The sequence below is a fragment of the Anser brachyrhynchus genome (genome assembly GCF_964034855.1).
Source record: "Anser brachyrhynchus genome assembly, chromosome: 1".
In the NCBI taxonomy this organism is placed as follows: domain Eukaryota; kingdom Metazoa; phylum Chordata; class Aves; order Anseriformes; family Anatidae; genus Anser; species Anser brachyrhynchus.
Window position 1 is genome coordinate 113,660,888 of NC_137694.1, and position 16,070 is coordinate 113,676,957.

General features: G+C 39.5%; 2 protein-coding genes across 24 annotated transcripts in view; both read right to left on the reverse strand.

The window, feature by feature from the left end:
- SYNJ1 (synaptojanin 1) overlaps window positions 1-7,660 on the reverse strand; it is a 64,835-nt gene extending 57,175 nt beyond the window's left edge. For 17 of the 22 annotated variants that reach the window (XM_080556605.1, XM_080556599.1, XM_080556613.1 and 14 more), the window contains exons 1-2: window positions 7,521-7,652; window positions 6,311-6,456 (exon numbers count right to left, since the gene is read on the reverse strand). In XM_080556605.1, coding sequence (XP_080412731.1) covers window positions 6,311-6,434 — 124 coding nt within the window. In that variant the 5' untranslated portion in view covers window positions 6,435-6,456; window positions 7,521-7,652. Of the gene's footprint in view, window positions 1-6,310; window positions 6,549-7,010; window positions 7,029-7,520 lie in introns of those variants that run through there. The other 5 variants (XM_080556614.1, XM_080556604.1, XM_080556616.1 and 2 more) reach the window with 2 other exon arrangements.
- Window positions 7,661-12,285: 4,625 nt separating this feature from the next.
- PAXBP1 (PAX3 and PAX7 binding protein 1) overlaps window positions 12,286-16,070 on the reverse strand; it is a 28,890-nt gene continuing 25,105 nt past the window's right edge. For both annotated transcript variants that reach the window (XM_080556783.1, XM_080556782.1), the window contains exons 17-18: window positions 15,850-16,004; window positions 12,286-13,803 (exon numbers count right to left, since the gene is read on the reverse strand). In XM_080556783.1, the coding sequence (XP_080412909.1) occupies window positions 13,686-13,803; window positions 15,850-16,004 (273 nt within the window). In that variant the 3' untranslated portion in view covers window positions 12,286-13,685. The remainder of the gene's footprint in view (window positions 13,804-15,849; window positions 16,005-16,070) is intronic.

Here is a 16,070-nt window from a genome sequence, read left to right on the forward strand (position 1 = left end):
GTTTAAAATCTGAAAAGTTTTTTGTTTTGTTTTGTTGTGTTTTACAATTTGTTGAGCTTTTAAGATTGAGGTTTTGAACCTTTTTCTCAAATTAGAACAGTTAAAATTTCGGTATTTAAATGAAAGCTAACACTTGAATATCGCCACATAGGAGAGACAGTAAAGTCAGAGCAAACACTTTCATTTATAAGTCAAACAACTCAAGAACCATTTTGTTACTTTCGATATTTCATTGACATAAAATAGATGCAAAGAAAACTGGAAAAACTCTGATATTTAAAGCTGTCATACTTCATACAATTATTGTTTGGAATTAGTAGGATTTTTTTTTTCATTTTATTGGCTAGTACAAATCATTAAGTATATTTATTCACCTCAAATACACATTTAAATGTTACTGTAATCTACCGATATCTTAAGACTGAGGGGAGGAACCACCAAATAACAATTCACCTCTACTCAGCAATAAGAAAAAAAAAAAAAGACATTTCTAGATGTTAGCAACCGTATTTTAAATACAACACACCAAATTAAACACTGTTTGGAACAAAACAAAAAAGTAAAAGATGAGCAGGTAAAATGAATGGTTGCTTTAAAAATCTGTCTCAACACTATGCAAACATACTATTGGTTACTTCAGAAAACGTATCTTTTTAACTAACAATACTGATGAGGGGAAAAAACAAAAACAAATTAAAGCTGCCCTACGTAACAGCCTACAAGCACTTTTTTATTGCTTTCTGACCCAAGTACACGTTTTTCACTGAAAACAAAAATCTATAGTATTAATAATATACAAAGTTTTTTTCCTGATACTGTTTTGATTAAATTATTTTACCATATGAAAATATGAGTACCAACTTTTTGCCTGTACAAGTTCTATGCAGATTAATTTGTAATATAATTTACAATCACAAAAATTTCAATTTAAATACATGCTAGCAGACAGAAAGGCTACCAAATTATCTCAAATATAGAGATGTTAATTAGTTTTTCTAAACAATGTCTGAGTAATTCCAGTATGCAAACTAACCTTCTTAACAGACATTTAATTAGCAAGAGCTATGATTCAATGGGTGCCTAGTAGGGAAAAAGCCAAGCCTTTTACTATCACTCCTGTGCTAACATAAAAATGAAAACCTACTCAACTGAGAAAGGAATATTCAGACAGATAGTTATTTGTTCACAGTAAAATCCCTTCTTAAAACCATGCACAGGGCTGTGGTACAGCTACAGAATGGTCTTCACAATTGCTGTAAAGCTAGCCTACCTGAAAAGCAAAGAGCTTTCAGACTCTGTTGCAAGCAACCTTCTTCATAATATTTCCAGGGCTGTGGACCAAATTTTCGTAGCTCCATTATGCCATTCAAACAGGTCATAGTCCTCTCAGGCAAAAGTTACTGCCTCCAAAAATCTCCCAGGAAAATTCTTACGGTAAGGGCTTCTTGAACTTTTCATAGGGTGCTAGGCTAACACATGTTGTCTTCGTTAAATGACGTGATTTTGCTGGAAATGCCTGGAAAGCAATGAGCTGAGCACCTTCCCAGCGGATTTGAAAGGACAGTAAATTCAGGAGGAATTCCGTAAATGGCAGCTGAGGACAGGAGGACAGATGACAACCTCCTCCACCAGCATAGTTACACTCGGCATCCACCGTAGCTGGTGCTTCCCTGAGGCTTCCAAAATGTTTTAAGATACTGTTTAATGGGTAGGTGTAGCCCAGAAGATGACACTTAGTCAAAATAGTAATGACCACGGTAGGGTGAATTCACTATTTGCTCTATCCATCCTAGTCCCTTTACATTGGTATATAAGACTGGCTTCAGACGAATACAATATTGTATCACAGCACATTCAAAAACTGTTCCTACCACAGCCTGTATTTAACCTTTTTCTGTAACGCAGACACTCCTTTCAGAGGATAAATTACTGCTTGAAGAACTTTAATTCTTATTATTACTATATATATATATATATATACACACACACACATACATTTATGTGTACATAAATATAAAACGGGGAAATATCTATATTTTGCTTATTTCGTAGGATCCCGTTATGAAAAACAGCATGTAGAAATTTCTTTTGAAATATTCTCCTTCCCTAATTAAAGGGATGCGAGTCCACTCAAAATGCTGCATACACATTATTTTGGGAAAAAAATAAAAAGAGAAAAATAGCACAGTAGCAGGTTGTGAGTATACAGCATGTTACCCTCCTTCAAGATTATGCACATACATGTGGTGCTCATATGCTTGTTTTCTGGGTGTCTAAGTTTGCTAAAGCACCGTATCAGCTCCAAGCCTCTTGCAAAATGATTATATGCTATATCTGTCCGCAGTAGCAGATGGGGTATCTGTTATTTCCTCCGCCCCAGCGATGCAGTATCAAGATTTTCTTTTTAAAAGAATGTATTTACTTAGAAATGGAGCGTGAATGGGTGATGGCGTTGCTAAACAAGACTACGAATACTGGGATGCCTGCTGCACACGTAGGTTATTACAGCTCTTAATTTATCCAGCTCTACAGAAAGCTCAGGGTGGGCACAGTGCCTCTTCCTGTTCACACCTGCTCTCTTGTCAGCTTTGCACAAGGCTGAAGCCCAAGGATGCGCACGAAGCTCCAGCTCTGTCTCCACTCGGGGCGCAGTATTTTCCCAAATGACAGAACATTCTCCTTTACTCATCGCAGGCGACAGGAGTAAAAACAGCTTCCCACTCGTTTCGTTATGACTCACCAGAGAGGCACAGGGAGAGAGAACATCTTCCCGCTCGGTCAATGAAATCTTTGAAGGTAAGATAGCTCAGTAAAGGCCCCTATTTCAGAGAATAAATATACCGCCTATGTCAAATAATAATAATAAAAAAAGATCCATGACATCCTCCAACTAAATTCTAAACAAAGAAGCAGTCAAGCTGCTGACATTTAAAACCAAATGTCTTACGAGGCCTTGAGAAGCAAGTTGGCAGGATCCCTTCAGACTTCAACACCCTGGGCTAACCCAATACTCGGAACGAGCTGATAAAAGAGGTATTTCATATTTTTATGTAAGGCAAGTGAAGCATTTCTCAGATGTTTTGGTCACAGTAACACTAACTAATCCGTGTCACAAGCAGCGCACAGAACACTTCCAGCAGAAGCACGGCTTGGACTGCTTCCACGTTCAGACTGAATGATTACGCAACAACAACCCTCTGCGAGCCGCCCTTTCCACACTCTTCTTTCTTCCGTCCTACTCTGTTGACTTGAATAACACATTCAGCACAAATAAAACACGCACTGAAAGAACACACAACATACGAATTGTACAGCATTTCATACAGGGGCCTAATGAAACCCTCTGAATTATCTTGCAGTGCTTCACTGAATGTAGAGAGGATGAAGGTTAATACCATTATCCTTCCCTCAGCAAAATGACAGATGGACTTCCTTTAAGATGACATTTAAAGGATCAGTAAGCTTTTGTTCCTTTCTCTCAGTCCAGTTCAAACACAGATCTCTCTGTGCGTGCATACAGCACAAGATGTGGTTCACCAAGCCTCTCAGAACCGAGCTGCGTGATTCACCTCCAGTTCTAATGTATTTCACTAGGTTGTACGTACGCCACATGTTCTACATACAGACAGGAACTATGATCAGGCATAAGGCTAAACAACTTATCTTTAATATTTATTAAAATCTTTTGAAAAATGTCTAACAGCTTAAGATTGGTCTCATTAGTTTTTAGACCCTAAGAACTTACCACCACCAACAAAAAGTTTTTAACAGTTTGCAGTGATGCTGCTCTGAATTTACACATACTTGATCTGGCCATTTTTCTACCTATTTATGCAGAATGCAAAAAACATCTTGGGGAACTTCCCAAAGGACCAGTCTTTCATTAACTTTGGCTTTGAAATTAGGTTTCACAGAATCATTAGAAACATTAAGGGTGGAAAAGACCTCCAAGATCATCTGGCCAACCATACCCCTACCACCATGTTTGTACCAACACCCAGAAGTTTGTGGGGCGACAGACTAGGTTCTTCTGACTAGATTCTGTGGCACGACTAAAGCAATGGAGTAGTACTTTACAAACCATAACCAAGCACCAATAATTGTATTCCTTTAAATATGTACTAAAAAGAATACGTACCAAAAAGAATGCGTACCATAAGCAAACAGCAAGCAAAATAAAAGGGGAAAAAAAATCTGAAAAAGGAAATTCTAGCCCCTTTCTGCTATCTAGCACACAATTGTGACCTTTCAACCATTAAAAAAAATCATTATTCAGTAAAGAGTTTAAGTGAAAAAGAAAAAAAAAGGAACTAAAACTACCGCAGTATTGGAAAAATAAGCCCATTTACCAGATAGAAAGAGTAAGCAGTTTACATGCTGAGGTTTCTGAAAACAGTATTCAGAGCAACTACTTATAGCTAGGCATAAATAATTACCATGTTGCAACCTACCAATCAGAATACCAAGGACAAACCAGAACCCAAGAGGAGAGAGGCTTTTGAAATTCCTTTGGGTTTTAATTTCTCCATCCGATAACAATGCAAGGCACAGGAGAGGGCAGGAACTTCAGTACGGTTATAGGTTTTGAAATTTTAGAGAGCAAAGTCTACCCAGCTACCTGCACATTATCACAGCACAAGAAATGATTAACTCTCTATACTTTCTGAGCATAACTTTCATGAATAAATTTTTAATACGTTCCTCCTTAGGTAGCTTAAACATGTGCAGTAATTACTAAATACATGCTAAAATAAATGTTTTCCACAAATCTTCAAAAACATTTTTCCCTTGTTTTACTGACTTCACTAAACCTGTTCACTAGCTTTGTGATTGGACACTTACTTCCAACCCAATCCACACCACAAAATGCCATTCAAATACTGCTGCCAAAGCCAACTTCAATACTAAGAAGGAACCGTATCAGATAAAAACAGTTCTCAAAACATGGGAGAAAAGCATGTACTGTTTTTCACCTGGATAATACAAGTTAATTTGAGCTGTAATGTCCACCACCCTAGCATGTCCCATTGCTAGGGCTCTAACAGTTAGTGGCAGCTTGTTCAAATCACACAGTAACTAAGATGCTGATGAAGACATATGCCTGAGAGCACTTGCTCAATCGGCCTGTCCAGCACAGATGACTATGGCCCGACTTCTAAGCACCTAACAGGACACAGGGACAGTCAGGTGCCTCAGAGAGAGACAATGCCACAGACAAGGAGCACACACAGTTACAGGAGAACCAATTGCAGAAACCAAAGGAAGGAAACACATCTCAAACCCCACTCATCTTTGGGGCTCTCACTTCTAACCTTGAGTCTTGTTGCAGTAGGGAACGTGCCCCTCAGCCCACTCCATCCTCTCGGAGCCAGAGCACCCTCCTGAGCAGCACCGCTCTTTGAGCCCTCTCATGCTGCAGGCAACAAATCAAGGCTCCCATTTTCTGCTGAGCAGCTGCTCAGAATAGCTAGGCTACAAAACCATAAGCAGGCATCAGGATTAACTCATCAAAAACTTATTGATTCAAAAGAAGTACATCCACAGTATGCAAGCTTTCTGTAAAAATCAAAAACAAGCCTAGAAACCCTCTGCAACCAGGTGCTCAGATTTACGTACTGAAGAATACAAACCAAACGACATTTTTAAGCCATATCTATAGACTTCAAGGATCTCTCCTGCACTTCTCGTTTTAGTGTCCTTGCTCAACTATGACTTTAAAACAAAAAGGACTTAATAGAATCATTCTATATATCACTGAAAATATGTAAAAATGACTTTGCAAGACACCTTGCTCCAAATATTTACTTGTTTTATTACAAGATGAACTAACACACACAGTATGGCGATAGGTTGAAAATACAAGGAGAAAAGCTAAAAATCAAAAAGCCATCAAAAAGTCATGACACAAATTGAGATAAACAAATTAAGATGATGTATCACTTAAGAATATAGAACTTTTCATTATGAAATACAACATATAGATTTAGCTTCTTACTGAGTCATCATGTATTCAAAAGCAGAAGATTGCTCAGAACCAAAGGTACGCAGATGTTGTTGAATGTTATTAGAAAAAAATTTAGAATATGTGAGAGTATATATTCACAATGAAACCTTTTTAAACTTGTAAAATTCCCTCTCAGCAGTTAAAGGTATGAAGCATTTTTTTCATTTAAATCAGAAGATTCTCCATCAGCAAATAAAAACAGAATAACTGTTTCTTCTGTATATTTCATAAACAAAAGCAAAGAGCTTACACAAGGTCAAGTCTGCCAACTTTTTACATTGTAGTTATCAAAACATATCGACTTACAGAGGACAGCCACAGCTCCAGATTCAAACATGAGACATTCTTCTCTGTTTCTGGCTTCCACTATCACACTGAATGGAAGGGGATCCAGCTTGTGATACACACGATATCCTTTACTGAAAGCCATTTTGCCTTTATCGGTGGCGGTCCTGTCCAACACAAGATGATGTTAGTGAAAGCTTCTTGTGCTTCCAGATACCTTCTGCAAAGCAGGTCTGACTTCCATGCTTTCCTAAGACTTCTACAGGCTTAACAAAAGGGGGGGGTGGAAGAGAGAGAAAAAAAAGACATGCTCACTCTTTCTATGTCGTCAGACTTATTTTATCTCATGTTTCAAAACAAATACAGGGACTATCTAAAGATAACATACAGATGCTTCAAAAATGTAAGTACCAAGAGCAGCACGTAGGATTTATTTAAGATCTATTCCATGACAACCAGAATTTGTTTCACAGTACTTAAACAAATGAGATTTCTTCTTAGGAAAACTGAAAATAAGGTTCACCTTTAGTCACCAAAAACATGTAAGAGCAGCAGCTACCTTAATCAGAAACCAATGCCAAATGCAGAGGATGAGAAGCCTGGGCCAGCTTCAATTTATGGATGTATTTTAGTAATTTTGACATTATATTAAAAGATAGGATGTTTTAAACGGCAGAAGTGTTAAGAGGTTTTAGCATGTCATAGAAAAACGTTAACCTACTAGGGGAGAGGGCTGCTTTTATAAACGAAAGCAGGGTTTTGTCTGGACTGAAACCCTCCCCTGCAGCAGCTGACGACTGAAACCTTGCAGCCCTGTCCTAGCGAAACCACCGACAGGCCACAAAAGGTAAGGTCCTCCTTTAGAGCAACGCGAAATCAAGCACCGAGAGACCAGCGAGGGCTTCAGCTCGGGAAACACACACGGCGGCGGGAGAAGCTGCTGGGAAGCCTGCCCCATCCCTTCCCTCCAGCTCCCCGCCGGTAACCTCCCGGGCTGAGGGCGACACGGACCCCTCCTGCCTTCCATCCCATCCCATCCCACCCCCTCCGGGGCAGGGGCAGGAGCCGCAGCCCGGCACCCGCGGCGCCCACAGCGCCTCCATCTTGTGTGTGCCGCCCGCCGCCCTCAGCAGCCCCGCACCGCCCGGCGCGGGCTCCCCGCCGCCGCCGCCCGCCCGCCCAGCCCGGCCCGGCCCCGAGCCGCCGCCGCCGCCGCCGGCGCCCCCCTCACCGGCCCTGCCGCCGCCTCCGGCCGCCCTTCCCGGCTCGGCTCGGCTCCCCGGCAGCCGCCGGGACCTCCCTTCCGCCACGGCCCCGCCGTCCCTTCCGCACTGCGCCTCCCGCCGCCGGAAACCGGCGCGTGTGTGTGTGCGGGTGCGTGTGTGTGAGTGCGAGTGCGAATAGCGAGGCGCCCGGGCAGAGCTCGCGGCACGGCGGGGGGCACGGGTGGGTGGCCGCAGCCTGCCTCGTCCTCACGGGCCGCCAAAGTTTTAGCCGCAGACCCCAGGCTTCTCCGTGGAAATTTCCACGCAGCCTGTGCGGGCTGCGAGCGGAGGAGGAGCAGCGCTGCTCGGCAGGGGCTTTGCTGTGCCGTGCTGCTGGTGCGTGGCAAGCTGCGGGGACTACAGACGGCTCGGGAACTGCGTGATAAAATCAAGAGAGACGTGGCATTCACCAAGTCCTTAATTCCCTTTTATGACAAGGTCACCCATCGAGCTGACCAAGGGAAGCCAGTATATGTGATCTCTTCAGATTCCTGCAGAGCTTTCCATGCTGCTTCTCACAGTGTCCTCCTGGACAAAATGTCCAGCCTGCAGCTAGATAAATACATATTACAGTGGGTGAGCAGTTGGCAGACTGTTTGAGCTCAAAGTGTTACATTAAATAGCGTTCAGGCTGGTGGCCAGTCGCTAGTGAGGTTCCCCAGGGCTCCATTTTAGGGCCAGTTCTTTTCAATGTTTTCATGAACGACCTGGATGTGCACAGGTCACCTTGAAGGTGTACTGAGTAAGTCTGCAGATGACACTAAATTGGGAGGAGCTGTTGACTCCCTCGAGGGCAGAGTCCTTGCAGAGAGATCTCGACAAATCGGGGGTTCTGGTCGATGGCAATTTGAGCATGAGTCAGCAGCGTGCCCTGGCAGCCAGGAGGGCCGCCTGTACCCTGGGGGGCATCAGGCACGGCGCTGCCAGCTGGGCGAGGGGAGGGATTGTCCTGCTCTGTGCTGGTGTGGCCTCACCTGGAACACTCTGTGCAGTTTGGGGCACCACAGTATATGAAGGACATAAAACTATCAGTGTGTCCAAAGGAGGGCTACAAAGATGGTGAAGGGTCCGGAGGGCAAGACACATGAGGAGCGGCTGAGGTCCCTTGGTTTGCTCAGCCCCGAGCAGAGCAGGCTGAGGGGAGGCCTCATGGCGGCCTGCAGCTCCCTCACGAGGGGAGCGGAGGGGCAGGCGCTGAGCTCTGCTCTCTGGGGACAGCGACAGGACCTGAGGGAACGGCATGGAGCTGGGACCGGGGAGAGTCAGGCTGGGTGTTAGGGAAAGGGTCTGCACCCAGAGGGTGGTCGGGCACTGGGACAGGCTCCCCAGGGCAGTGGTCACAGCACCGAGCCTGACAGAGTTCAAGAAGCATTTGGGCAATGCTCTCAGGCATACGGTCTGATTTCGAGGTGGTCCTGCAGGCAGCCAGGAGTCGGACCTGACAATCCTTGTGGGTGCCTTACAAATTAGGATATTGTATGATTACATCTTTTACAAGAGATAAAAGAAATTCAAATAAAGTGTTTTTGTTTTCCTTCCCTCCTTCCCTCCTTCCTTCCCTCCTTCTTCTGGACACGTTTTTTTTCAGGGTAATATATATATATCTTTTTTTCTGATACCTGAACAGTAAGGCACAGTTGAAAATGTAATACTCCACTATTTGCTGAAAGACTTCAAAACATCAAAGAGCATCAGTTGAAAATGCAATCCAGCTGAGAATGTAAAAAAAAAAAAAAAAAGTATTATTATTATCCACTAGTGGGAGTTCTGATAAAGCTATCAATTTCCAAAACTACCACTTACAACTTATGGAAAATGAGAATGAATATTTCATTCTAATTGCCAATATATTGTGTAACATAGCAAAGCATCTTACAAACAAATTTTAATTTATTCCTAACTTTTGAATAATAAAAGGTTTTGGTAGTTTTTCTTCACCTGCCAACTGAATTTCAGAATCTCACAAACCTTAAATACATGGAAATAGAGAGGCATGCCTCTGTGATTTGGTATTAAATGTGCTCTAAAAATTTCCTCATCTCACATCCTTCTTTCTCCCAATTGCAATGTCTTCGTGCCAGATCTCCTCAACAATTAAGCTGAACAGGTGTAATAGAAAAAGTTTTCAAAGAGACCATGGGACCAGGGTGTAAAGAGAATTTCACAGATATGGAATGTATTGAATGTGCTCCTTGTTACTTTAGCGTGCTTTGTTTTGTAGCTTTCTCGCAACTTTTAGCTGTTTCATGCTGTAGGCAAGAGAGAATATGTCTTTCCTTTGCGTCATTTACAGTTAACCTGATAGACTAACTTCTTTTACTGTAAGGGCTAGTAAATGTTATAAATTATATGTAACTGGATTATTATCTATACTTTAAGCAAAGAAGGAAACAAATCAAACTGAGATAAGGAAATAGAGAGACATGAAAATGCCCTTGTGCTGGTCTTTCACTTTATGCACACAGAACAGCAAGGAGACTGTATAAGAATACCACATCAAATCTTGGAGATACATCAGTGCTTTACTCCAGGTCTCTGTGCTACGAAAACATTTAAATATTTAAATAAACATTTAAATAAACATTTAAATATACATAAAGCACAAAAGTAATGTAAGTGGAGTCAATGGGACCATTCACATATACGAACAAAAGCATATGCTTAAGTCATTGTCTGGAGAAGAGCCATAAATTGTAGGCCCTTGTATTACTAAGTCAGTTCGTCTCCATTTAATATTTTTTTTATCCCTCTTCATTTATTTCTGAATATTTAGGTCAAGAGCTTTAGTTACATACAAAAATTAAGTATTCTTGGGCAAAAAATTTGTACATTATTTCATGGTTCAGACAGACTAACCCAACTAGTAATTGCATTGCAAGCCTATCAAAAATTGTGTCTGGAGCACCACATACAGGGTAAAATCACTCGACTCTGCTCCATTCTAATGGCTGAGTACGAGTTTCCCAGAAAACCACATCCATCCTCCTTTCAGCAATCATTTCTGAAGCCTCTCTCTCTCAGAGCTCTGTTTTCTGTACGTACCACACGAACTCCTGCAGGAATGGTTTCCTTGTGACTTTACAGGGAAAGCCTAATGGTCAGATCACAGGCTATTTAATTTTTACTGTGGCAACTTACAAACGTAAGATACAAACGTACACCACATAAAAATTGCAGGTGCATATCCCTTCCCCCAGCATATATACTATATATACATATAAAATATATATTTAGAATTCATTCTAAAAAGCGTGGGGTTTGTACACTAACCTAGGGAGAACTGAAAGCAGAACCACGGATAACAAACTTTTGCAGAAAATGAGATGTAGCTGAAAGGAGGAGAAAGAGGAAACACATGGCTCCATATATCTGCACAAATCTTCCTCAAACTTCTCTATTTCAAATTTTAGCTTTCATTTTTTCTTCCGTTATAGCAAAGGACAAGGTTTTTCCCTTTGCTACTGATGAGCTTTAGGGTAATTTTGTAATACCTGCGATTGTAGAAAAAACACACCTGTATAACAAAATAGTAATTAATAAAGTAACTGTAACCATTCTGTATTATACATATTATGCTGTTCATTAAAATTTCCAGTGACCAACAATTTTACATGCAGTGTTTTCATGTAGTGTTATACATCTTTCCTGTTTCTAGACAATGCCAGAAATTACTAACTGCTAAAGAAGTTACTAGACCTTCTCAACAGTCCCTGTAGAGTTCTGAGCAGAAAAGATTGCCATGTCACATAACTAATTAGTTACTAATATATTAGTAACTTCTCCTGTGGGATTTGATCATCATCTAGGACATCAGCCTCTTACTATATTTGTTAATTTTGATAGTGAACAATAAGATACACATGGTCAACCATGGGAGAAATGTCTTGCGTCATACTCTAACCAAGCAGCAGTTGTGTAACACAGTTTAAAGATTATTGCATAAAGTGGAACTGCTTTGCCACTCACATTTAATTTGGGTCAATAAATGAGATTATGAGTGAAGTGTAGAAGTGGTTGTTTGTGAATAAAATTGGGTAAAAGTATTTGCATAAAGCCTTGAAGTACCAATACAATTCTAACCATTTATACAAAGGAAAGGTTGCTCAAAATGAGAAGCTACTTTGCTTATCACTCATAAGTAAACTTTGCAAGATTGTGTGTTGTTCTCCAAAAGTGTCATATTGTGTAAGGATAAGGAGGAGAAATTCCTGTAACATGCAACACCAGGCACAGGGCATGATTCTATGAGAGGGAGGATGGGCTAAGTATAATATAACTGGTCCTCCAGGCAGTTAATTAAGAACATGACTACAAACTACCTTGAAAAATATTTCTCTGCAGCTATAATTTATAATGAGGTTAGAAGGAAGATATTCTCTTTACCCCTTCCTTAGTGTCCTAGTCATAACCCAAATGAGAGCAAAATGCCTGTTTTTAATAACAGTAGTTAACAAAGTTGTCTCGAACATTGGAGCTCCATTAGTAGTGCACTCTGTTTAATACATTTGGTCACTGAAAATCCAAATACTGACAGCTCCTGGTTAAATACTTTCCTAATCTTCAAGATCTGAATTCCAGCGTGTAATCTTTGTCTCATTGAGTGAAGATGCTTTGGCTCACTCCAAACATCTGCTGTCCATGGACTGTTCTCTTCCAGATATATTGAAACAGTCAGCCAGCTTGCATATTCTTTCCTTTATAAGTTTCCCAAAGGAATAAAGCTACAACAGCTCCTTGACAGACAAGTTTATTGAAACATTTTTTAAAAGCAGATACTCTGAATGTACTCCATCAATCCCAACAGTTCAGAAAAACAATTGTTCAGTGTCCAAATGAAGTGTGCATGTTACAAATTGTACGTTTTTAATATACTCATTTATACCACATGACATAAGCTTAAAATACAGTGATTCTTACGTTGTTCAGGATGCCAATTTATTGCTACAATTCCCCCAAAAGGTAGGGCACACTGGGAAATAGCTCTTAATCCAAGGCTAGTACAGCTCTTAGCATGCCTTGGACCCCAACATCAAATCACTGGTGTTCCAATGTAGATCATCATATATTTAAGGGGTTTTATTTTTAATTTACAGCTCAATTAACTGCTTTGTTTTCCAGGACTGTATTCTTAGAGGGTGTTTAGCAGGAAATGAAACATTTGACTATTTATTACAATACAAACACTTCAAATCCTCGGATATAAATTTTTCTTCACCTTCATTTAGCTTTACATCTTTAGCCGTACCAATCAGAAGAAAGAGGTTCCCAGTATGAAGTTATTAAAAAAAAAAAAAAAAGCAAACAGTGAACCTAACCACCTTGCACAAGGAATGAGGGTCCAGAGTTCACAGGTGAACTAGTTTTCTTAGAAAATATAAGGTGTTTGGGGATTAGGAAACACTGTCACGTAAGCTTGCACCATAATCTTGAGTTTACATTGTTTGTTTGAATTAAGGAAATAGTTAAGCATTGATTTGGGTTTTCATTTCTATTTTATTTCTAAGAACAGTCTTTAGAGTTCCATATTTGAATGCAAATACTTTTTTGTTATTCCAATCTGAGTGAAGCACAGTGGCTTTTTAAGGGTCAGGTTCCATCTGAAAGTCTTTCTACTATTTAGGCCAAACGATTTTCACATATTTTAATATTTTGCCTGTCCTTTTGACCAATAATATGATTGTTTTATTTTCAAAACAAGTGATTTTTAGCAAATGAAAAACTTTTTTCAACAGTAAAAGATCTCCATATCCAGTGTGAAGGTAAGATGGTGGTATAAATATATGTATAATATTGCATTACACTTAATATATTATACACATTCCAGTTAGCCATGGAACAATTAACGGAGGAGTAGATGACTACTAATCATGGGTATAAAGTGTTTTTTGTAAACAAGATTTTGAGAAACTTTAAGCAAAGTCTGATTTCTGGAAGAATCACAATCTTGGGATTTCATTTTTGCTTCTAAAGAAGTCAACTTTAGAATTACTTTTTTTTAAGGATGCTGTATATAAGAATGCACTTTGTATTAAAACAAAGATCAATACTTTACAGTTTAAGAAACTTTACATATGTACATAAATTACACATCAGGAATGGTTTTAAAGCTCATAACGAGATGTCGGAAAAGTCTATTTTCCTTCTATTAAAATTTTTAACTCTTTTACGTTGTGATCATTTGCAACTGTCATAGCATGATCCAGCGCTCGTATACTTGCTAGAAGCTTTATGATCTGCTTTATTTGCTCCCTAAAAAAAAAAAAGCAGAAGAGGAAGGCGAAGTCAATGCAGGAATGCAATGATCATGTTAGAAGCGTTAATATTTCAACAGACAACCATGTTATAACTCTGTACAGCAAATCAGTTTCAGATGGCTTCACATCATCTCCACTTGCTTAGTCTGATAAAAAACAGGTTGGTTATCAACCTTGCAGTAAAATTGAAAATTTTGTGTTGGGTTAGAGAGGAAGAGAGAGTAGGAATTAGTCATATATATGGTTTAATGCTAGATGCAGTATTTCTCAAGAAAAACTCTTGGATTACTTATGGTACTGTGCAGTGAGTCACAGCTCTCTTGATGAAAAGTGTTTGAGCAGAAAAAAAACAGTATGTTTTAATGCATGCCTTAAAAAATATGAAGCTTGCCACCAACAAATTGCACTATAGATTGATCCTAGTCCCAAGAAAACTGTACTTCTTCAGCTGTCAAAAGCAATCCTAGCATCATGCAAGGAACACGGACATGAATTTAAGCAAGTCCCACAAAAAACACTAGATGTCCAAAATTCATCTTAAAAATTAAAGCATCTGGTTGGCAAAAAAGCACCCAACATCTGGCAAACTACCATTGACAGACATAGATAAAAGATACTTTGCTCCCAGGAGAAGTTAATGATTTTTTCTTTCAAACAATTGTACTAGGTTTTACATGAACAGACATCACATCCTTAGGTTACAGAAAGTAACCTATCTGCAACAGACTTATTTTATGTGCTTAACAGAGAAAATGTGAACAGTTTTAGAAGTTGAAAAAAAGCAGAATTCCAGACAATAAAAATTAAATTAGAATTTACTATGGGAAAAAAAAGGATTAGTTAGTTGTTTCTCTTCCAGTGTTCCAATACAAATTTTTACCAAATTATTTCAGCTGGTAAAAAAAAAAAAAAAGTTATTTCAAATTTAAACTCTCTTTTGGTAGCCTGTTTCTAATCTCTACTGGATTCTCTATCAACTCTTTTGTTTCATTTACAATATCATGCTAGGCTAGACATTTTCATTTTAGTAAATTTCATTGAGTAAAGAGTTTGTTTTGAAGTTGAATCACGAGGAAATTTAAATTGGTACGTGTCATTGCTATCATACTTCAGACACAAAGCTCTAAGGCATAATTTGGGAGAGGATAAGGAGTAGATTAAGTACAACCCAGTGTGGCACAAAGCTCAGTGTTCTCTGAAAATGAGATGATTCATATGTCACAGACAGAAGCGAATCTAAAGACAGAAAAGTGCCAATAACCAATATGGTAACTGGAAAAAAAAAAAAAAGCCAACACATGAAAAAGCTCCTAACCAGAATTCGTGTGCTACACTTAAAGGGAAATTCCTACATTTCAGTGCCATGCGTAAATTATAAAAAAAAAAAAAAAAAAAGTAACTTGAGCAATGGCTCGGGCAATTCCAGGTATCAAGAATGACTAATGAAGGTAGCAGCAAGGATTCCAAGTTTCAGTTTAAGCAGGTTTCCTGGAACAACTGAACTATTGACCCTGCAACCTCTCCCCATGCAACAGCACACGAATAAATGCTCTTCCAGTCTTGTTATGTTCCTGTTTATCAGCGCAACAACTTGATTTTTAAGTTTATCATTAAAACAACCCACCCAATACGTGGGTTACTTGGCTAGCAGTAGCATTCATGCACCTAATCCAAACTTTTAATTATGCTGGTTATCAGATACAAGTAAAATGACTCTTTGATCAAGGGGAAAACAGGTTCAGCTAGTTGGTTGTGTAAACATAGCCAAAACTTTTGCAACATATAGAAAAGCAAGATTTGTAATTTAGAAGCCATTATGTAGGAATCTGCAACAGGTTTACGAGGTGGAGCCCTCCAAATCTAGTAACTACAAAATCTGCCAGAGTGAAGGACACAAAGGAGCACTGCAAAACATTTTGAGTGTTTAACTGAAACAGCACCTGCTGTTTTCAGCCACCTTTAAAATCTCCTCATCTACTATCTTTGCAAGCAAATAACACAAAGCACAAGAATTGCAACTGATTAACTCAAAATAAGTTACCTTGCATTTCTTTTCTCTACATCAGAACAACCAATGCTGTTTCTATAAATTGTATCAGCCAGATGAACAAGGTATCTACAGAAGTTTTCTAGCTGAGAAATAGTCTTGTCTCCTTTTAGATTAGCAAACCACTGCTTAGGAAAGCAAGCAATTACCTAAATAAAAGAGGAAAAAGAAAGTTAAAAAACAAAGCAACAAAAATGTAAAAGTTATCCAACATG